The sequence below is a fragment of the Oncorhynchus nerka genome, linkage group LG6 (genome assembly GCF_034236695.1).
Source record: "Oncorhynchus nerka isolate Pitt River linkage group LG6, Oner_Uvic_2.0, whole genome shotgun sequence".
Classification (NCBI taxonomy): domain Eukaryota; kingdom Metazoa; phylum Chordata; class Actinopteri; order Salmoniformes; family Salmonidae; genus Oncorhynchus; species Oncorhynchus nerka.
Window position 1 is genome coordinate 46,559,042 of NC_088401.1, and position 23,329 is coordinate 46,582,370.

Sequence of the window (23,329 nt, forward strand, 5' to 3'; positions counted from 1 at the left end):
TCGCTGGCACACCATGGGGCTCAGTAGGGTGTATTGATAGTGCTGCATAGGTAATGAATTATAGAGAAGTGTTCAGTTCCTTGAGAGGCAGGCTGCCATCATTAGTACCAACGCACTTACAGATCAGGCCAACACGACCAAATAACAACGTGTTTAAATGCCTCATTTAGAGAGAGAGTGAGAGAGTGAGCGAGAGAGAGAGAGAGAGAGAGAGAGAGAGAGAGAGAGAGCGAGACAAAGACAGAGAGAGAGAGAGAGAGACAGAGAGAGAGACAGAGAGAGAGAGAGAGAGAGAGAGAGAGAGAGAGAGAGAGAGACAGAGAGAGAGAGAGAGAGAGAGAGAGAGAGAGAGAGAGACAGAGAGAGAGAGAGAGAGACAGAGAGAGAGAGACAGAGAGAGAGAGAGAGAGAGAGAGAGAGAGAGAGAGAGAGAGAGACAGAGAGAGAGAGAGAGAGAGAGAGAGAGACAGAGAGAGAGAGAGAGAGAGAGAGAGAGAGAGAGAGAGAGAGAGAGAGAGAGAGAGAGAGAGAGAGAGAGAGAGAGAGAGAGCAGAGAGAGAGAGAGAGAGAGAGAGAGAGAGAGAGCGAGAGAAAGACAGAGAGAGAGAGAGAGAGAGAGAGAGAGAAAGACAGAGAGAGACAGAGAGAGAGAGAGAGAGAGAGAGAGAGAGAGAAAGACAGAGAGAGAGAGAGAGAGAGAGAGAGAGAGAGCGAGAGAAAGACAGAGAGAGAGAGAGAGAGAGAGAGAGAGAGAGAGAGAGAGATTAATTGATTTATGTAATCATCAGCATATGAAAAACGGGGGGAGACATTTATTAAAATAGCACTCTAGCTCAGTCCCGCCCATACAAATTGTACTATTTATGCACAGCAAATTGACCGTGAAATTGCAATGTGTTGTTGCTCTTCCATCATTAATTTTGTTAGGAACTGGCAAGAAATGAAAGGAAGAGCATTTCAAATCAAATCCACCAACATCACAAGGTTAATATATTTATACATATTTCATTGCCAATTAAACATCTGAATGTCTATTAAATTAATATCAATATATGTTAATGTAACATTGTAAAGATATGAATCCATCTGACCCTTTTTGAGCTCTCTCAGTATGGTGCCTCTGTATTCACAGTCTGAACATTACCCCCAATACATATTTATGGTTGAATCTATTAGGGATATGTCCATGAAAACACAACATTATCTCAATATCCATACTAGACGAGACTTGGGGCCCTGCAGGAAAAACAACACATAACAAAGGGTTGAGCTGCTACCCCCGCTAAGTGTATCCTTTATTTAACATTGGCCTCATTATTTCTCCACTACATATTGCTAAAGTTTTATACACAAGTAAGGAGAAAGGATCTCATTTGCGAAGGCTTGCTTTGGTGCTCCCTGTGCTCAAGAGTACTATTTTCAGGCGGCCGCTAATACCTCCATATTGAAAAAGGTCTGACACGCTATCTTTCATCATAAGCCAGAAAAAAAGGTTGATAGACAGTCTCAAGCTCCTTTAGCTCCGGTGCCACTGCCACATAATGTGTGTGGTAGATTACTTTGAACAAAGTCCCCCACACAGCACATTCTTCAGCTGAGGTCGCTGCCTCTTAATATGTGCGAGGGGAGATCCCATTCCCCCCATAAAAAAAGCATTTCTAAGTGAATAGCCTAATACAAGACAATCTTGTATATGTCATCTTTTCATGGTAAGCCACATCGATTAAGCTGCGTGGGTGTAAAGGATGATCATTCAAATGTAAATTGGGTCCGAGTAACATTTAGTTGGAATTACATCAGACTTAACTCACTCTTTAGACTAGATAATGCAATTGTGTGCTGCCTGAGGGGAAGTGTGGTGTTTTTTTTAATAGCCTTCTATATTCAGGGGTTTATTCTTAAATACATGCTCCATTAACCACAGTCTGGATACTGTGCTGTGTAAAGGAAGTTAGAGATCTGGGCCTGTGTCCACAAAGCGTTTCAGAGTAGGAGTGCTGATCTAGTATCAGTTTTACCATAGATCATAGTGAATAAGATTACATGGACAGATCCTGGATCAGCACTCCTACTTTAGGTTGGTTAGTTTGGCCCAACAATAATAAGATGATGTATCAAGTGTTTTGTTTATTTAAATTTTTCTTTCTCGTGATCTCTGTTATAATGCTATTAATGGGATTAGGCCTTATGTTGACGTTCATGCTAATCGTCGTACGTATAGGAATGTGCGTTTATAGTAGGATATGGAGGTGGGGCATAAGTCGTGTGGTGGCGCTGGTGCCTGGGGTGGTGTTGGGTGTCAGGAAGGAAGACTTGGGGTTTAAGGGTGTGGTGTGTGGAGCAATGTGTGTGTAGCAGTGGGGTGGACGGTTAAGGTAGAGGAGGGCCAATGTGTGATGTGACACGTGCAGGTGTAAAAGACAGGGCCCCTGCGGGGGAAGGCAGGACACTCTGGAACATTACCCAGCCTGAGCCAGCCATCCGCTAAGAGCTAATATGGAATTTACCTCTTTACATCTCTCTCTGTCTCTCTCTCACCCTTCAACTTCCTGTTTTCTATGACTCATAGCCACCCTCTATTTAGCAGTGTACATGTTTTGCCTGCTTTTCAACAGGCTAATGACATTGCTATTGGAATATGCTCACGTACAGGTTTAGGATTAATACTAGTGAGAAGCCTATATTGACTGAAATTATGTTTTTTTAAAGTGTGGTGTTGTCCTGATGCTGTCTGTTTGGCGCTATAGTGGGAATAGTTATAGGGGGTGTAAAGTGACATAGATCAGAGTGTTGGTTGCTTCTGTGTTTTGTAATGTCTCGGGGTGTTGTTTTAGACCTGCAGCTTCATGCTGCTGTTATCTCAATTCTAAATGGACAAATATGAATGTTTTGTTACATGCTATTCTTTGACATGCCCTCTCTTTATTTACCTTTCTCTGTGTCATTCTGTATTTCTCCCTCTCTCTGTATCTCTGTTTCTTTCTTCCTTCCTCCCTCTCTCTGTATCTCTGTTTCTTCCTTCCTTCCTCCCTCTCTCTGTATCTCTGTTTCTTTCTTCCTTCCTCCCTCTCTCTGTATCTCTGTTTCTTTCTTCCTTCCTCCCTCTCTCTATGTATCTCTGTTTCTTTCTCCCTCTCTCTCTCTCTCTCTGTATCTCTTCCTCTCTCTCTCTCTCTCTCTCTCTCTCTCTCTCTCCCTGTATCTCTCTGTATCTCTGTATCTCTTCCTCTCTCTCTCTCTCTCTCTGTATCTCTGTTTATTTCTTTCTCCCTCTCTCTCTCTCTCTCTCTCTCTCTCCCTGTATCTCTCTGTATCTCTGTCTCTCTCTCTGTATCTCTCTGTATCTCTGTCTCTCTCTGTATCTGTTTCTCTCTGTATCTGTTTCTCTCTCTGTCTCTCTCTCTCTCTGTCTCTCCCTCTCCCTATTTCTCTTTGTATGTCTCTCTCTCTCTTCTCCAGTCTACATCGAGGACCTGGCGCGAAGTGTGGAGCAAAGCAGGCGGCTGATCATCGTGTTGACTCCTGAGTTTGTGGCCAAGCGTGGCTGGAGCATCTTCCAGCTGGAGACACGGCTCCACAGCATGCTGGTGACAGGGGAGATCAAGGTCATTATGATTGAGTGTGCTGACCTCAAGAGCGTCATCAACTACCAAGAGGTGGAGGCCCTGAAGAACACCATTAAAGTGCTTACCATCATCAAGTGGAGGGGCCCTAAGAGCAACGAGCTCAAGTCCAAGTTTTGGAAGCAGGTGATTTACGAGATGCCGGTAAAGAGGAAGGAGATGCTGTCTCGCCGGCAGGTGCTTGACTCCGGAGAGCAGGGCCTGTTCGGCGACCTGCAGACGGTCTCCACCATCGCCATGACGACCACGTCTGCCTCGCTGGCACCCGCCCACCATGCCGAGATCCCAGACTTTAACCAGGCCGGCCACCCCCAGATGAGACACTACTGCACCCGTAGTTACGAGTATAAGATGCCCGGTTCCCCCTTGCAGATAGCCACCTTGAGTAACCGTCACATGTACTGCAATATCCCCATGACGCTGCTCAACGGACAGGTGACTCAGAACAACACGATGGGAAAGAGCAAGCAGGAGATCCACTTGAACAGCACATTCGTCCCTCTATCTGGAAGGGAACTCACAAGTGATATCTGGTAGACTGATATTCAGCAACTGGCTTGATGGCAACATTTTTATTTATTTATTTGAGCTTTTTTTTTTTTATCTGCATGAAGAATAATTTAGACAAAACACTGATTTAAAAAATAAATAAAAAAGACTGAACACAATCATTTCTCACGGACTACTTTCATTGGCGATTAAATGTTTTATTTTTTTCTGTTCAGCCATAAGAAAAAAAGGGAAAAAAGGGAAAAAAAGGAGTTGCTCCAGTCATCATTTTCTTACTTGAAAAATGTCTCCTTTTCTGAGATAAGTAATACATTCAAAAACCTTGTTTTTAATGTTCAAGGTATTGTTATTATGTACAGTTTTCATATCTTCTATAAACATTCATGATGATTCCTTTGCGATGTTAATGGTGTATGAGTATGTGAGTGAATCCACATGAAATGATTCTGACCTGGGATACTTCATGGGAAAGGGGGACATTTCTCATTGCAGCACAATTCTGTAAAGACCGACTGAACACATTCTCTGTGAGCTTTAAACATTTTACAGTATATTTAAGCAAATCAATAATGTTTGAAGGTATTGTCATTGTTTGAGGCCAATTAAATATGAATATTTGAAATGTTTGATACAATATTTGTTTGAGTTGTATTCTGTGACTCTAGTTGCTGTCTCTTGATTTCTGCCTGTTACTTTGCTAATTCTATTTGGTAAAAACAAGAAGCCTTCATCAACTTTTTTTCGACTTCTCTCCTGAAATCCTCCCCTGCTTCTCATGCCTTCTTTCCTCCCTGTCGGCCATATTGTTTTCAGATTACTGTTGAGTTGTCTCCTTGAGGATGACCTGCTCTCTAAAGGTTACAGATGGACTCAGTATGGTGCTTTGGGAACCGATCGTAGTTTTGACTGACTGTATTGTAGAAATGGAACTGGGATCACCTGAGAGATATTTGCATTTGTATCTATTTTATTTCTTTTGTTTTGCAAAATGAGGAGAGAATAGTCTTAAAGAAGCTTCCTCTTCTCAGCATAAGTTGCTTTGCTGCTTCTATCCTGGCTCCACCCTAGAGAATTCATCCTATTTGTCTGCTTTGTTTTTTAATATAGCACCCTCTATCTGTCTCATTGCGTTATAGCCGAAATACCAAGATTGTAAAAAAAAAAGGACTTAGACAATGGTCTGAGCTTGGTGACCTTCAAGAGCAAACGAAAATACTAACCGCAGGAGGTCAAAGAGATTGCAAGCATCAGTCTGAACCATTGCTGAACTGCCCACAGATGTCTTCTCCAACATCAGTTATAAATCCTAAGTTTATTTAATGCCTTTTTTTTCTGTTTGCAAGCTGATGGATTTTGATAGTGATTCCATGCCATAAATAGCCAGGGCATCAATGTGCATATGATGAAATCAAATAAAGAATTTTATGGGACCCTTGCTGTATATTAAATCATGTTGAAATCACACAGGTTGTTTACTGCTTGATTTATTCGTACTTTGTTTGGTTTTGATTGTCATTGTAATGCTGTCACTTTACCTAAGTGGAGTAATAATATTCATCTATTTGGTGGAGTACAATATGTCATGCTTTCAATGGTCATACATGTCAGCTACTATTGCATCAGGAGCTTTAGTCTTTCCAAGTCGCAAAAACTGAAATAGTGTATGTTTGTTAGGCGGCCCTCTATTACCTATGGAAGCCCATTCCCGCACCTTAAAAAAAAAATGTTGATTACAATCCAAAAAATTCCAAAATTGAGACACTAACGCAGAATTTCAAGATACTAACTTGACATTTCGAGATAGTAAAACATACACATAGGATATGTGCCTTCATTTGTAGCATTATGTGGCGATTTCCATCTATCCGTGTTGCAAAGATCAGCAAACGTGTGGCGAACTGGCATATGCCCCAACACTTTTGATTTGGTTTAATAAAAAATATTGACACAAAAGCATTGAAAATAGGGACAAAGTACTGTTGTTTAGACTGATTTGCCTCATAATTTGTCAACTCGTGCACAATTAATCTGTGCTTCAGTCTGATCAACTGTAGCCTACTGATAACAACCACAACTGCAGGTAGCCTAGAGAAGCCTATGCACTCTGATCCCCTCTGGCCAGGGGACACGAAGCAGTAACGTCCTGTATTTATAGCCTAAGCTACTTAGAGCCTAAAATAGGCCTATTTATTTGTGTTAAGAGAAAATATGAATGTGATCAAATTTGGTTTATATTCAAACTTTGAGTGGCTAGGCAACCTAGACATTGAAATGAATCAATCAACACAATAGTGATGACATACATTAAGTAACTTTTTAATTACACGATGCAATCTTGCATAAAGCAAACTCAGCCCTGTTAGTTCTATTGTCCGATTGCAGTTGTTGTCTATTTATTTTAAACCATATGACCTGATTAGAAAACATTTGGTCCCATCATAGCCTATATAAAACCATTTTACAGCTGATTTATTACTTTGTCATACCTTCCAACTAGAGTCCAGAGTTTTACCTGGTTAGGTTAGCCCAGTGGTTCTCAAACTTTATCTCCTCTGAGACCCCCAGAGGTTTCACTAGTTCACATGATTCACCTAATCAATGGTTAGTTGACAAGTTGAGTCAGGTGTGCTCGTTCTGGAATAGATCAAATACATGAACCTGCTAGCAGTCCCCGAGGAGAGGCTAACTACCAGATCATGAAAAACTCTGGGTCCCAGGAACCCCCTCCTCCCCCACCACATCTTGGAACTGTGGTGCCACCTCTGAAATCAGACAATGTTACAAATGAAGAAACTTATCCTTTAAGTATGTTCTACTATCTAAAAATGTTGACTTAGTATCTCAAAATCTTTAGATAGTATCGAGAAATTTTGACTGACGTAACTAGAGATTTCGATTTGTATCTAGACATTTTCAGATAGTATCTAAAAATGTTGACTTAAGTATCTCGAAATGTTTACTTAGTATCTCTAAACTTCGAGATAGTATCACGAAATGTTGAATTAGTATCTAGAGATGTTACGATAGTATCTCGAAATTTTGACTTACGTACCTAGACATTTCGACGTAGTATCTAACATTTTTTAGATAGTATCTTGACATTTTTACTTACATATCTAAAAATGTTGAGATAGTACCACAAAATGTTGACTTAGTATCTCATCATTTCTATTTGGTATCTCGACATTTTGAGGTAGTATCACGGAATTGTGATACAGAAACATAAACTTAGTATCTAGAAATATTTTGAAATAGTATCATAAAATTTTTACTTAGTATCTAGAAATGTGGAGATAGAATCTCTACATTTTTACTTACGTAATCTAGACATTTCGTCTTAGTATCTTAACATTTTTAGATAGTATCTCAAAAATGTTACTTTCGTATCTTGGCATTTTTACTTAGTATCTCGAAATTTGGAGATAGTATACCTTTTTTATATCGACATTAAAAAACAATGTGGTGGGAATTGGCTTCCATAATTACATATGGGCTAACAAACATATACACATGCACACACACACACACACATTCTCAAAATGTCTAGATACCATCAAAAAAAATTGAGATAGTAGCATTGCGTGGTGATTTCCGTCTATCCATGATTCAGAGACGAGCACAGCAATAACCTTCCAGGTATGTATAGTTAATTACACATTCTGTGTGTGTATGTGTGCATGCTTGTGTTTGTCTGCCAAAATGTACTTAATGAATTCAAAATAATCTGTAGTGAGACAAAATAATATGAACTTTATGGATTGATAGTTTTGATAGACATTTACAGTGCCTAGCGAAAGTATTCGGCCCCCTTGAACTTGGCGACCTTTTGCCACATTTCAGGCTTCAAACATAAAGATATAAAACTGTATTTTTTTGTGAAGAATCAACAACAAGTGGGACACAATCATGAAGTGGAACGACATTTAAACTTTTTTTAACAAAGTTCAAGGGGGCCGAATACTTTCGCAAGACACTGTATATAACTTTAGTATGGAATGGTTTTCTGCGTGTTGGATTCAATGTATTTGACCTACACTGGCAGGGTCTACAGACAATCACGGATTACAAAGGGAAAACCAGCCACGTCACAGACACCGACGTCTTGCTCCCGGACAAGCTGAACATCTTCTTTGTCCGCTTTGTGGATAACACAATGCTACCGGTGCGGCCTGCTCCCAAGAACTGTGGACTCTCATTCTCTGTGGCCGACGTGAGTAAGACATTTAAGCGTGTTAACCCTGGCAAGGCTACCAGCCCAGACAGCATCCCTACTCTGATCCTCAGAGCATGAGCAGACCAGGTGGCTGGAGTGTTTACAGACATATTCGATCTTTCCCTATCCCTGTCTGCTGTCCCCACTTGCTTCAAGATGTCCACCATTGTCCCTGTTCCAAAGAAAGCAAAGGTGACTGAACTAAATGACTATCGCCCCTTAACACTCACTTTTCTCATCATGTAGTGCTTTGAGAGGCTAGTTAAGGATCATATCATCTCTTCTTTACTGTTACACCCTAGATCAACTTCGAATTTGCATACCGCCACAATAGATCCACAAACAATGCAATCGCCATCACACTGCCCTATCCCCGATGTCACAGAAAGATGTCAGTGTCTGCGATGTGGCTTGTTTTCCCTTTGTAATCTGTGATTGTCTGTAGACCCTGCCAGTATAGGTCAAATACATTGAATAGACAAGAGGAACACCTATGTAAGAATGCTGTTCATTGACTAGAGCTCAGCCTTCAACACCATAGGACCCTTCAAGCTCATCATTAAGATTGGGCCCTGGGTCTGAACCCTGCCCTGTGCAATTGGGTCATAGACAGCCCGGGATCGAACCAGGGTCTGTAGTGGCGCCTCTAGCACTGAGATGCAGTGCCTTAGATCTCTGCACCACTCAGGAAAGCTTCAAGTTGCTCAGCGTACACATCACTGACAATCTGAAAAAGTCCACCCACACAGGCAGTGTGGTGAAGAAGGCGCAACAGCGCCTCCTCAGGCTGAAGAAATGTGGCTTGGCCCCTAAGACCCTCACAAACTTTTACAGTATGGTACGGCAACTGGTACGGCTCGCAACCACAGGGCTCTCCAGAGGGTGGTGAGGTCTGCCCAATACATCACCGGGGGGCACACTACCTGCCCTCCAGGACACCTACAGCACCCGATGTCACAGGAAGGTCAAAAAGATCATCAAGGACAACAACCACCCCAGCCACTGCCTGTTCACCCCGCTACCATTCAAGACGGCGAGGTCAGTACAGGTGCATCAAAGCTCGGACCGAGAGACTGAAAAACAGCTTCTATCTCAAGGCCATCAGAGTGTTAAATAGCTATCACTAGCTGGCTACCACCCGGTTATTCAACAATGCACCTTAGAGGCTCTACCCCATTACATAGACATGGAATCACTGGTCACTTTAAAAATGGAACACTAGTCACGTTACAGTCTTTTACATTCACTATCATCCTTTTGTCCAATTTGTAGTCACATTTTCAAAACTCTAAACACAATTAGCACAACATCCATCTGTTGTGGACCATAGCATTAACACAATTCATGTTGTTTTCACAGAATATGCAGTCAATTAACACGTTTCTAAAATGCTTGAATTGTCTTTACATACAAGCTTACTCAATACCAGAATTATGGATCTTTCTTGTCTTATTTACAATTGCTTGCACACAGCATGCCAGAAATGAAGAGCCAATATTGAAAACCTTAAATATAGTATAAATAACCTACTTCTGCAACAACAGCAGCTCAAAAGTTGTATTGAAACAGCTGATAAGCATTTTTTAATGAAAATATCATTGAAAAATTGAGAAATAGCTGATTTACTGTAATTTGTGTAAAATAGACCAACTACAGCTGATTCCAATCTCAATCGGAGACATAGCCAGGTGTTGTGGATACAGAACAACACAGAGGAGCAGAGAGAGTATGTAGGGAGAGGAGTAGCTGGACCAGGCAGAGGAGTAGTTGGACCAGGGAGAGGAGTAGCTGGACCAGGAATAGGAGTAGCTGGACCAGGCAGAGGAGTAGTTGGACCAGTGAGAGGAGTAGTTGGACCAGGGAGAGGAGTAGCTGGACCAGCCAGAGGAGTAGCTGGACCTGGTAGAGGAGTAGCTGGACCTGGGAAAGGTGTAGCTGGACCAGGGAGAGGAGTAGTTGGACCAGGGTTGAGGAGTAGTTGGACCAGGCAGAGGAGTAGCTGGACCAGGCAGAGGAGTAGTTGGACCAGACAGAGGAGTAGCTGGACCAGGCAGAGGAGTAGCTGGACCAGGCAGAGGAGTAGTTGGACCAGGCAGAGGAGTAGTTGGACCAGGGAGAGGAGTAGCTGGACCAGGCAGAGGAGTAGTTGGACCAGGCAGAGGAGTAGCTGGACCAGGCAGAGGAGTAGTTGGACCAGGAATAGGAGTAGCTGGACCAGGCAGAGGAGTAGGTGGACCAGTGAGAGGAGTAGTTGGACCAGGGAGAGGAGTAGCTGGACCAGGCAGAGGAGTAGTTGGACCTGGTAGAGGAGTAGCTGGACCTGGGAAAGGTGTAGCTGGACCAGTGAGAGGAGTAGTTGGACCAGGGTTGAGGAGTAGTTGGACCAGGCAGAGGAGTAGCTGGACCAGGCAGAGGAGTAGTTGGACCAGGCAGAGGAGTAGCTGGACCAGGCAGAGGAGTAGCTGGACCAGGCAAAGGAGTAGTTGGACCAGGGAGAGGAGTAGTTGGACCAGGGAGAGGAGTAGCTGGACCTGGGAAAGGAGTAGTTGGACTAGGCAGAGGAGTAGTTGGACCAGGGAGAGGAGTAGCTGGACCAGGCAGAGGAGTAGCTGGACCAGGGAGAGGAGTAGCTGGACCAAGGAGAGGAGTAGCTGGACCAGGCAGAGGAGTAGTTGGACCAGGCAGAGGAGTAGCTGGACCAGGCAGAGGAGTAGCTGGACCTGGGAAAGGAGTAGTTGGACTAGGCAGAGGAGTAGTTGGACCAGGGAGAGGAGTAGTTGGACTAGGCAGAGGAGTAGCTGGACCAGGCAGAGGAGTAGCTGGACCAGGGAGAGGAGTAGTTGGACGAGGGAGAGGAGTATCTGGACCAGGCAGAGGAGTAGTTGGACCAGGCAGAGGAGTAGCTGGACCAGGCAGATGAGTAGCTGGACCAGGCAGAGGAGTAGCTGGACCAGGGAGAGGAGTAGTTGGACTAAGCAGAGGAGTAGTTGGACCAGGACAAGTGAGAAGGAGAGGTAGGGGGAGTGGAGTAAGAATGTGTGGTGGTGTTCAAAGAAGAATAAGAGCTGTTGCCACTGATGAAATAAGAGCCACCATCATAGAACATGTGATAAACCATGGTCTATCACTGAGAGAGGCTGGTTAAAGAGTCCAGCCTGTCAACCGTGGCTTCCATTATCCAGAATTTTCAACAAACCAACAGGTAAGTAAAGCATTTCTCAAGGGCTTCTTCTATCGTTACTATTGCTATGTCCCATAGTAACTGTAGGCCACCAGTCCCAATGCAAATACATGTGTTTTATTTTTGTTCATCTGGGGGAAGAGGAAAGCTCCTCAGTGAAGACCAAGAGCATGCCATTGTGGGGTTGGTCATTGCTGACAATGCAATAAAACTGAGAGAAATTTAGAGCAGAATTGTAGAGAACAACCTGGCATTTCACAATGTGGAAAGCATCAGCCTGACTACCATTGTTTGGACTCTGACCAATCACAGAGTTCGAAATGAAACAGTTGTACACAGTTCCTTTTGAAAGGAACAGTGAGCGGGTCAAGGAACTCCGGCACCAATACGTCCAGGTATGGTGTCTATCCAATATGTCTTGTTCTATAGTGTAGTGAGCTTTACACTATGCCACTCTACATGTAAACATGGGTTACAGTATATACTGGGACGGCAGCGTAGCCTAGTGGTTAGAGTGGTGGACTAGCAACCGGAAGGTTGCAAGTTCAAACCCCCTAGCTGAAAAAATTGTTCTGCCCCTGAACAGACAGTTAACCCACTGTTCCTAGGCCATCATTGAAAATAAGAATTTGTTCTTAACTGACTTGCCTAGTTAAATAAAGGTTCAAAAAAATATATAAAACAAATACAGCATTTACGCATACTGTGTTTGATTTATTTTAGAGAGTCATGGAGTTGGAGGCTAATCAGACCCCACATGAAATCATTTATGTAGACGAGGCAGGGTTTAACCTGGCGAAAACACGTCGGCGGGGAAGAAACGTCATCGGGAAAAGGGCCACCGTTGATGTGCAGAGTCAGAGGGGAGCAAATATCACAATGTGTACTGCAATCTGGAGTGCTGGTTTGGTCCTGCAGAAATGCCAGATTGATCCCAACAACACTGAGCGCCTTCTTTTGTTTTTAGATGACCTCCACCAACAACTGGTGCCAGAAGCAGGAAGGGAACAGGTGGGAGGAAACATTAGGACATGTGTGATTACATGGGACAATGAAGCATTCCACCATTCACATGCAATCACAAACTGGTTTGCAGCCCATCCAAAAATGTTTTCCCTTTCCCTCCCCCCCTACTCGCCTTTCTTCAACCTGAAGGTAGAAAGCGTACGAACATCGGCCACATGACCAAATGTCCCTCCTGGATGCAACGGATGCCGGCTGCAGAGACATCTCAGCTGAAGACTGCCAGGGGTGGATAAGGCGTGGGTGGATAAGGGTAGATAAGGCGTGGGTGGATAAGGCGTGGGTGGATAAGGGTGGATAAGGCGTGGGTGGATAAGGCGTGGGTGGATAAGGGTGGATAAGGCGTGGGTGGATAAGACGTGGGTGGATAAGGGTGGATAAGGCGTGCCAAGCGTTTCTATCCAAGGTGCAAAGCGAGAGACGACATGAGATGTGATGGGGATGAGAACATGTGGCCAAATGCTGAAGATTGTATAGATTAGAACAGGACTGTGCATGTTCCCCTTCTGTGCCTGTTTTACTGTAATTGTGTTTCATTTTTACACATTTGGAACCAAAGGCCATGTATGGTGTGTTTTTTGTTGATCACTGGCAGCAATTTCATGTTGCTAATAAAGCTTTTACTGCAGCAATTCTGTCACTTACAATTTTTTTCTTCTGTATAAAGTAAAGATGACTCATTCACTTTTAGATAGTATGTTCCCAAAAATGCACACATTCGACACTCGACAAATTTAGAGTGGTTTACAGTCAAAGGAAACTGAATTATAAAAACAATGGATTTCATATTGTATATTGTATGCAGGTAGAATTGAAACGTTGAAAAGTTTTTGTAATGCCATCAACTGTTACCATTTTGAAAGTCGTTGTGCTATGATTGACTATATGTTCCTCTTGGATAGAAAACATGTGCTAATGTTTTGACAGAATTATTAGATATTGAGTCAGGTTTGCCGTGTTTTGATAGAGTTAGTGTATGTATAAAAAGTTTTTTTGCATTTTGAAATGTAGAGTTGGTATTTAATGAACAAAATGTGGTTTTGAGCAGAAAATTAACTATTTGGCTAATTGTGTGATGTAGGTGTGTTGCTGTGTTAAGAGTTTAGAGTTTAGAAAAAGTATCTTAAGTATAGGTAAAAAACTGTAATGTTTACATACTGCTTTACACATTTCATATGTATATACTACGTTCTATTCTACTGTATTTTAGTCAATGCCACTCCGACAATGCTCGTCCTAATATTTATATATTTCTTAATTCCATTATTTTACTTTTAGATTGCTGTGTATTGTTGTGAATTGTTAGATACTACTACATTGTTGGAGCTAGCACATTGCTACGCCCGCAATAACATCTGCAAAATATGTGTATGTGACCAAAAACATTTGATTTGATATATACAGTTGAAGTCAGAAGTCTACATACACCATAGCCAAAAACATTTCAACTCAGTTTTTCACAATTCCTGACATTTAAACCCAGTAAAGAAAAATCGCTGTTTTAGGTCAGTTGGGATCACCACTTTTATTTTAAGAATGTGAAATATCAGAATAATAGCAGAGATAATTATTTATTTCGGCTTTAATTTCTTTCATCACATTCCCAGTGGGCCAGAAGTTTACATACACTCAATTCGTATTTGGTAGCATTGCCTTTAAATTGTTTAACTTGGGTCAAATGTTTTGGGTAGCATTCCACAACCTTCCCACAATAAGTTGGGTGAATTTTGGCCCATTCCTCCTGACAGAGCTGGTGTAACTGAGTCAGGTTTGCAGGTCTCCTTGCTAACACAAGCTTTTTCAGTTCTGCCCACAAATTTTCTATAGGATTGTGGTCAGGGCTTTGTGATGGTCGCTCCAATACTTTGACTTTGTTGTCCATTTTGCAACAACTTTTGAAGTATCCTTGGGGTCATTGTCCATTTGGAAGACCCATTTGCAACCAAGCTTTAACTTCCTGACAGATGTCTTGAGATGTTGCTTCAATATATCCACATAATTTTCCTACCTCATGGAGCCATCTATTTTGTGAAGTGCACCAACCCTCCTGCAGCAAAGCACCCCCACAACATGATGCTGCCACCCCTGTGCTTCACGGTCGGCTTGCAAGCCTCCCCCTTTTTCCTCCACATAACAATGGTCATTATGGCCAGACAGTTCTATTTTTGTTTCATCAGACCAGAGGACATTTCCCCAAAAAGTACGATCTTTGTCCCCATGTGCAGTTGCAAACTGTAATCTGGCTTTTTTTATGGCGGTTTTGGAGCAGTGGTTTCTTCCATGCTGAGCGGCCTTTCAGGTTATGTCAATATAGAACTTGTTTTACTGTGGATATAGATACTTTTGTACCTGTTTCCTTCAGCATCTTCACAAGGTCCTTTGCTGTTGTTCTGGGATTGATTTGCACTTTTCGCACCAAAGTACGTTCATCTCTAAGAGACAGAACGCATCTTCTTCCTGATCGGTATGACGGCTGCGTGGTCCCATGGGGTTTACACTTGCATACTATTGTTTGTACAGATGAACGTGGTACCTTCAGGCATTTGGAAATTGCTCCCAAGTATGAACCAGACTTGTGGAGGTCTACTATTTTGACAACTTGCCAAAACTATAGTTTGTTTAACAAGAGATTTGTGGAGAGGTTGAAAAATGAGTTTTAATGACTCCAACCTAAGTGTATGTAAACTTCAGACTTCAACTTTATATTGTATTTATGTGTGTGTGTGTGTGTTTGTCAGCCTAAATTTACTTTCATTTGTGAATTGAGAATAATCTGTAGTCCGACTACAAAGTGCATAATATCCACTTCATGTAAATTATAACTAAGTGGTTTGCTGTGTGTTGGACTGTAGAGAAAGGTTGTTAAGGTAACAATATGCTGGCATTGTTTCATTTTGAAGAAATCATCAGTTCAATTGTGCATGTCAAATGTGTGTGGGCGGGATTGAAGACTTTTATAGTTTCCTTCGAGGCAGGAAAGAGAGGTATTTTGAGCAGCAGTGCTGATCCTAATCACAAGAAGAGTTAATTCAATACAATTTGTCAAATTACATGTATACTGAACAAAAATATAAATGCAACATGCAACAATTTCAGAGTTTACTTCATATAAGAGTTACAGTTCATATAAGGAAATCAGTCAGTCCAAATAAATTCATTAGGCCCTAATCTATGCATTTCACATGACTGAGAATACAGATATGCATCTGTTGGTCAAAGATAACTTTTGAAAAAGGTAGGAGCACGATCAGAACACCAGTCAGTATCTGGTGTGCCCACCATTTGCCTCATGTAGCGCAACACACCTCCTTCGCATAGAGTTGATCAGGCTGTTTGATTGTGGCCTGTGGAATATTGTCCCACTCCTCTTCAATGGCTGAGCGAAGTTGCTAGATATTGGCGGGAACTGGACCACACTGTCATACACGTTGATCCAGAGCATCCCAAACATTCTCAAGAGATGTATTTGTATTTATTATGGATCCTCATTAGCTGCTGCCAAGGCAGCAGATACTCTTCCTGGGGTCCAGCCAAATTAAGGCAGTTTATACAATTTTAAAAACATTACAATACATTCACAGATTTCACAACACACTTTTCACAACACACAACACAGATTTCAGGCCACTACTCCACAACTACCACATATATACAGCATATAATCCATGTGTACGTGTGTGTATAGTGCATATTTTATTGTGTGTGTGTGCATTCGTCTGTGCCTATGTTTGTGTTGCTTCACAGTCCCAGCTGTTCTATAAAGTGTTTTTTATCTGTTTTGTTTATCTAATTTTACTGCTTGCATGATTTACTTGATGTGTAATAGAGTTCCATGTAGTCATGGCTCTATGTAGTACTGTGCACCTTCCATAGTCTGTTCTGGACTTGCGGACATGTCTGGTGAGTATGCAGGCCATGGAAGAACTGGGACATTTTCAGCTTCCAGGAATTGTGTACAGATCCTTGTAACATGGGGCCGTGCACTATCATGTTGAAACATGAGGTGATGGGGGAAGATGATTGGCACGACAATGGGCCTCAGGATCTTGTCACGGTTTCTCTGTGCATTGTGTTTGTTGTCCGTAGCTTATGCCTACCCATAGCATAACCCCACCGCCACCATGGGGTAATAGGCGCGGGAAGTAGGAGTGCTGAGGGTGCTGCAGCAGTATTAGCGGACCAAAAGCAGACCGGAAAAAAAAAAAATTGTCCTCAAACATTTACATCAAAAGGTGCAAAGTCATGGGCAAAGACACCATACATCCACATCAAATAAAACATTTTTCTTGATCAAATCACATGGAAAACAACCACTTTTTGTGCAGTATTAATTTACCATCCTTACAAACCATTTAATGTAAATGTACATTGAAGTATTGTACATAGGTTGGTCATCTAGGTTTGTACCTGTAGACTTTCCATCACCATGAGGAAAAACAAAAAAGTACAATACATTAATTGATGATGTGATGTGATGATGTGGCTCAGTTGGAAGAGCATGGTGCTTGCTAATGCTAGGATTGTGGGTTTGATTCCCATGGGGGACCAGTATAAAAATGTATGTGCTCACTACTGTAAGTTGCTCTGGATATAATTATCTACTAAAATGGAAAAATAATGAATAGACCATTTCAGTTCTCACGTAGAAATGGAAAGGGGGTGGGGAATGATGGAAAGGGGGTATGGAAAGGGTGGGGAAAGAAAAAGAAGGAGAGACAAAGAGAGTGTGCTTATCATACATACATGTGGAAGCTATGCTCATTGGAATATGAATACTTTGACTGCTCATTCGAAAATAATTGCAATGTATATATTTACACGTGGATGTCTTTATAGTCTCTCTGTTGAACTCGATCCGTCTATGGAAGTGGTTCGATGTAAGTCTCTGGTTGTCCACCAAAGGTCACAATGTCCCTAGTTGTAGGCTTCTTCGTTACGAGCAGAGCTGCAGGCGGTGCATGTTTTAGTGTAGTCTTCACCTTCGTCACTCGTCGAGAGTTTCAGAGGGTCTTACCATTTTCTGGTCTTGTAGTTTCAACCATTTCCAGCCATGTAGCCACCGCTCCATGCTGTCTGATCTCAATGGTTGATTATTCATGGTGCAGCTAGGACCACAGCCACCCTGGCATGTTTTGGTCTCGTTTTCATAGGTTCCCAACATTTTGTAACATTCAGCTCAAGCTGTCTGTCATGCTGGTCTAATGTAAATTTCGAGTCCTTTAATGCTTGGGTAAAAAGGAAGCATTCCATCATGTTGATACAAAATCTGTGCTCGCATGGGCTTGCTTACTGAAAAACAATTCTCATTTAGAAGGCTAAAATCACATTTTATCTTCACAAAAGTTTCTTGTACTTAATCATTTATTTTATACAACATTTAGATGCAAACCTGATAACTAGAATGTGTACATCCTCATAGTTATTTAGTATACCATCCTTAATGATATCACAAAACAATACACTTTTGACATGATTACTGTTTGGATCCCCACCAACGATTTTTAACTTCTCCATACTGCAAAGGTAAGAGAGAGAAAGTTTACGACCAGTCGTTAAGTCATAAAACCGTCCCAACTCCTACGACGTAACCTACATTTTGGTAGGTTACAGACTTATTCTAAAATTGCTTAAATAATTTTTTCCCCTCATCAATCTACACCCCATAACAAAAAAGCAAAAACAGGATTTTAGAAATATTTGCTAATTTATTACAAATAAAAAACGGAAATATCATATATACGTAAGTATTCAAACCCTTTACTCAGTACTTTGGCAGTGATTACCGTCTCGAGTCTTCTTGGGAATGACATTACAAGCTTGGCACATGTGTATTTGGGGGAGTTTCTCCATTCTTCTCTGCAGATCCTCTCAAGCTATGTCAGGTTGGATGGGGAGCGTTGCTGCACAGCTATTTTCAGGTCTCTCCAGAGATGTTCGGGTTCAAGTCCGGGCTCTAGCTGGGCCTCTCAAGGACATTCAGAGACTTATCCCGAAGCCACTCTTGTGTTGTCTTGGCTGTGTCCTTAGGGCCGTTGTCCTGTTGAAAGGGGAACCTTCGCCCCAGTCTGAGGTCCTGAGCGCTCTGGAGCAGGTTTTCATCAAGGATCTCTCTGTACTTTGCTCCGTTCATCTTTCCCTCGATCCTGACTAGTCTCCCAGTCCATGACGCTGAAAAGCATCCCACACAGCATGATGCTGCCACAACCATGCTTCACCGTAGGGATGGTGCCAGGTTTCATCCAGACGTGACACTTGGCATTTAGGCCAAAGAGTTCAATCTTTGTTTCATCAGACCAGAGAATCTTGTTTCTCATGGTCTGAGAGTGCTTTTAGGTGCCTTTTGGCAAACTATGCCTTTTAATGAGGACTGGCTTCCGTCTGGCCACCCTACCATAAAGGCCTGATGGGTTGAGTGAAGGTTCTCCCATCTCCACAGAGGAACTCTGGCGCTCTGTCAGAGTGACCATCGGGGCCAAAGAGTTCGAACTTGGTTTCATCAGACAAGAGAATATTGTTTCTCATGGTCTGAGAGTCTTTAGGTGCCTTTTACTGAAGAGTGGCTTCTGTCTGGCCACTCTACCATAAAGGCCTGATTGGTGGAGTGCTGTAGAGATGGTTGTCCTTCTGGAAGGTTCTCCCATATCCACAGAGTAACTCTAGAGCTCTGTCAGAGTGACCATCTGGTTCTTGGTCACCTCCCTGGCCAAAGCTCTTTTCCCCTGATTGCTCAGTTAGGCCGAGCAGACAGCTCTAGGTAGAGTCTTGGTAGTTCCAAACTTCTTCCATTCTGCAATGCTGTAGAAATGTTTTTGTACCCTTCCCCAGATCTGTGCCCCGACACAATCCTGTCTAAAATCAAATCAAATCAAATTGTATTTGTCACATGTGCCCGAACACAACAGGTATAGTAGACCTTACAGTGAAATGCAAGCTCTTAACTTACAAGCCCTTAATCAACAATGCCGTTTTAAGAAAATACCTAAAAAAAAAGTAAGAGATAAGAATAACAAATTATTACAATAACAATAGCGGGGCTATATAAAGGGGGTACCGGTACAGAGTCAATTTGTGGGTGCACCGGTGTCGAGGCTCTACGTCTCGGGGCTCTATGGACAATTCCTTCGATCTCATGGCTTAGTTTTTGCTCTGACATCCACTGTCAACTGTGGGACCTTATATAGACAGGTGTGTGCCTTTCCAAATCATGTCCAATCAATTGAATCTACCACAGGTGGACTCCAATCAAGTTGTAGAAACATCTCGGGGATTATCAATAGAAACAAGATGCACCTGAACTCTACTTCGAGTCTCATAGCAAAGGGTCCGAATACTTGTAAATAAGGTATTTCTGTTTTTTATTTTTAATACATTTTTTGGGGAGGGGGGATTGGCTTCCATAATTACCTATCCAGTTTCTCTGAAGACTACAGCTACAGCTGCTTCATCAGCACATTCCGTTTACACTTCAGTGATAATGCCCGAGAAGCCGGTGTTTGGAGGATATATTGGCTTTGACTCAGGCCTAACAACAACCGTGCCAATATATCCTCCAAACCAGGGGCATAGCCAGAATAATTTTTTCTTTTTTTGGATAGGCCTAGAAAACTTTAAGGCATTTTTTCTACTTGTTTATTACATTTATTTTGTGATGTGCACCGTATATTATTTTGTAATACAATCGTTTTATACTAGTGCACAGTACTTGGAGCAACCTCGCTACATATACAAATAATGACCTATCCCAGCATATTAAAATAAGACAGTAACTTTAGACCAGTTGCCAACAACATAAAACTCATCTTCAGGCACACTTTAATCTCGATGGGCAAACAAGCCTATATTTGATGTGACCATTTATACCATGGCAAGCAGTAGTACTATAAAAAGGTACCTTACCTTCAGTAGACGTATCATAAGGCGTGACCTATATCACAAGGCGCAGACGGCAAGGCTTTGAGTTGAATGTGGTGATGATTTCATCATAATCCAATGTATCTGTCAGTTCACGCTCAAAAGACAGCAAACTGAAGTGGTTCAGCCGGGCGCTTGTCATTGATGTGCGAAGACAATTTTTTATCCTAGTTGTTGTTGAGAAAAGTCTCTCCACACTGCATGTCATTGGTAGTGTGACAATGATCCTTAACAGAGAGTTTATATTAAGGAAAATATAATCAGGGCAGCTGTCAAGTTTACTCATTATGGAGGAAAAGTCCCATGTTTCCCATGTTCATTTTGCGACTCAACTGCTGAATAAAAACTGTGAATTCAGCATCCTCAATTTATATTGCATAATGATTGCCTGTGATCTTCAGCTGCTCTTTAAGGCCGCATGTTTGGGATTCTTTTGAAAAGGAGGCTGCCGCTTGCAGAGATGTGGATTCGAGTCACAAATATGATGACTTGCAACTCGACTTTGACTTTAACACCAATGACTCGTGACTTGACTTGAGCCTTATGACTCGACCTGACTTGATACCCTCCCCAAGCCCAAATAATAAAAATGATGCTATTAAAAAAGTGTGCAGTGCATCAACTCTTCATTTAACGGATTAAAGTTTAAATCGGACAGCAGCCAATCAAATTGTGCCAGCGGAGAAAAAGTTGCGCGTGGCAGTGCAGAGGAACGTCAACGGGTGAATTCAGATTGAGCCATTGGAAAGATAATACCCAAATTATTATTTTCGGGATATACAGAATACGCTGTAGTCAACAAAAAACGGATTGCAACTTGCAAAACAAGCGGGAAGAAAATTACAGATGAAGGTGCAACAACTTCCAACTTTGTTCTACATTTGAAGCTGCACAAAGGAGCAATATAGCCGACAGCTATATATAACTTTGCTAGTATAACATGTAGGCTAACATAACGTTAAATCAATGAGCCTCCACACAGTCAGCCAGTGCGGGAACTTGGTCATTGCACCCAAGATTGAGACCAGGCAAGATTGTGCTACTGCCCCGCTCAATTATTTTTTTATATGCTTACAGATTTGAACAATACCAGATGAACAAAAGTGTCACAAGTGAACCACAACCATCTCCAATCTCACAGTTCATGGAGACCCGTGTAGGGCAGTACAGCATGAATCATCCACAGCAGAAAGCTATCAACAATGCAATACTGTCCGACCTGGTTATCGATTGCAACTTGCCTCTGTATATTGTGGAAAACAAGAGTTTTCGTCACATTCTGTCAGTGGATGATAGTAAGTACAGCCCAGTGTGTCGTAGAACATTGACATCAAAAGTTGAGAACCTCGCTACAGAGAGACATTCAAAACTGAAATCTCAGTTGAGCAACACAGACAATGTTTCAGTCACAGTGAACATTTGGTCTGACCAAAGGATGAGGGGGTTCCTTGGTGTCACTGTGCACTGTATGGAGAGAGGATACAGCTCTTGGCTTGTCTCCGCTTCAAAGGCCCACACACGGCCGAAAGAATCTGTGAGAAATTTGAAGCCATATGTGGTGAGTACAGCGTTAAAGATAAATTAGACTATATCATTAATGACAATGCTCCCAACATGAGAAAAGCATTCATGGTGTGCTTCCCCATTGAACAAGAAGATGAAGTACATGACGAAGATCATCTTGATGACCCAGAGCTCTGGAATGACCTAACCCTGGAAGACCAGCAAACAGTGAATGCTGCTATTGCAAAAAAGCAGTGCTTGCAGTGTTTTGCTCACACTCTCCAGCTGGTGGTGGGAGATGGCTTGAAAGAAACAAAAGTGATGACTCCTCTTTCAAAGTTATCAAAAATCTGCTCACTGCTACATACAAGCACAACATTCAAAGAGGTGTTTGAGGCTGAATTTGGGGAAAGAGGCATCCCTGCTGCTGTCAACACAAGATGGAACTCAACACTGAGACAAGTGAAGGCAGTTGGTGGACATCCTGAGGCCAATTGGAGAAGCAACAGATATGACACAGGGGGAGAAGATAGTCAAAGTCAGTTCTGTTGTTCCCTCGGTCCTGTCCCTGAATCACCACCTGGAGCAGCGGAAGCCTCAAGTCCATTTCCTGAGCGGCCTGGTCAGAAGTCTCCAGGCATCCCTGAACAAAAGATTTCTTGGAATCTTCATCAATGTGAAGATGGCCAGGACACAAGATGGAATCGCTGCCCCCTTTTCAGATCCAGTCTACCTCAAAGCAGCTGCCTTGGATCCGGATTTTTCTCTGATGTGGGTGGAGCACCATGTGCTGGTCAAGGAGGAGGTGGCACAAAGAATGAAAGGTAAATATGATTGAGTTTAATGTAACTTTTTCTCATCATTTAATCCAATTGACTGCAACAATAATACTTCTTCAGTTTAACCCACTACATCACCAATGCTCTAATACCGGCTTTTCTGTTTCTGCTATGCTTTTACATGTTTTGCCAGAACTGATTCTGCAAGATTTTATTTTTTTATTTTTTTTATTTCACCTTTATTTAACCAGGTAGGCAAGTTGAGAACAAGTTCTCATTTACAATTGCGACCTGGCCAAGATAAAGCAAAGCAGTTCGACACATACGACACAGAGTTACACATGGAGTAAAACAAACATACAGTCAATAATACAGTATAAACAAGTCTATATACAATGTGAGCAAATTAGGTGAGAAGGGAGGTAAAGGCAAAAAAGGCCATGGTGGTAAAGTAAATACAATATAGCAAGTAAAACACTGGAATGGTAGTTTTGCAATGGAAGAATGTGCAAAGTAGAAATAAAAATAATGGGGTGCAAAGGAGCAAAATAAATAAATAAATTAAATACAGTTGGGAAAGAGGTAG

The 23,329-nt window shown here is 42.1% G+C and overlaps 1 protein-coding gene across 1 annotated transcript in view; it reads left to right on the forward strand.

The window, feature by feature from the left end:
* Window positions 1-4,204, forward strand: part of LOC115130481 (X-linked interleukin-1 receptor accessory protein-like 2) — a 295,213-nt gene extending 291,009 nt beyond the window's left edge. Inside the window, exon 10 of the mRNA XM_029661669.2 lies at window positions 3,460-4,204. Coding sequence (XP_029517529.1) covers window positions 3,460-4,160 — 701 coding nt within the window. The 3' untranslated portion in view covers window positions 4,161-4,204. The remainder of the gene's footprint in view (window positions 1-3,459) is intronic.
* Window positions 4,205-23,329: the final 19,125 nt, after the last annotated feature.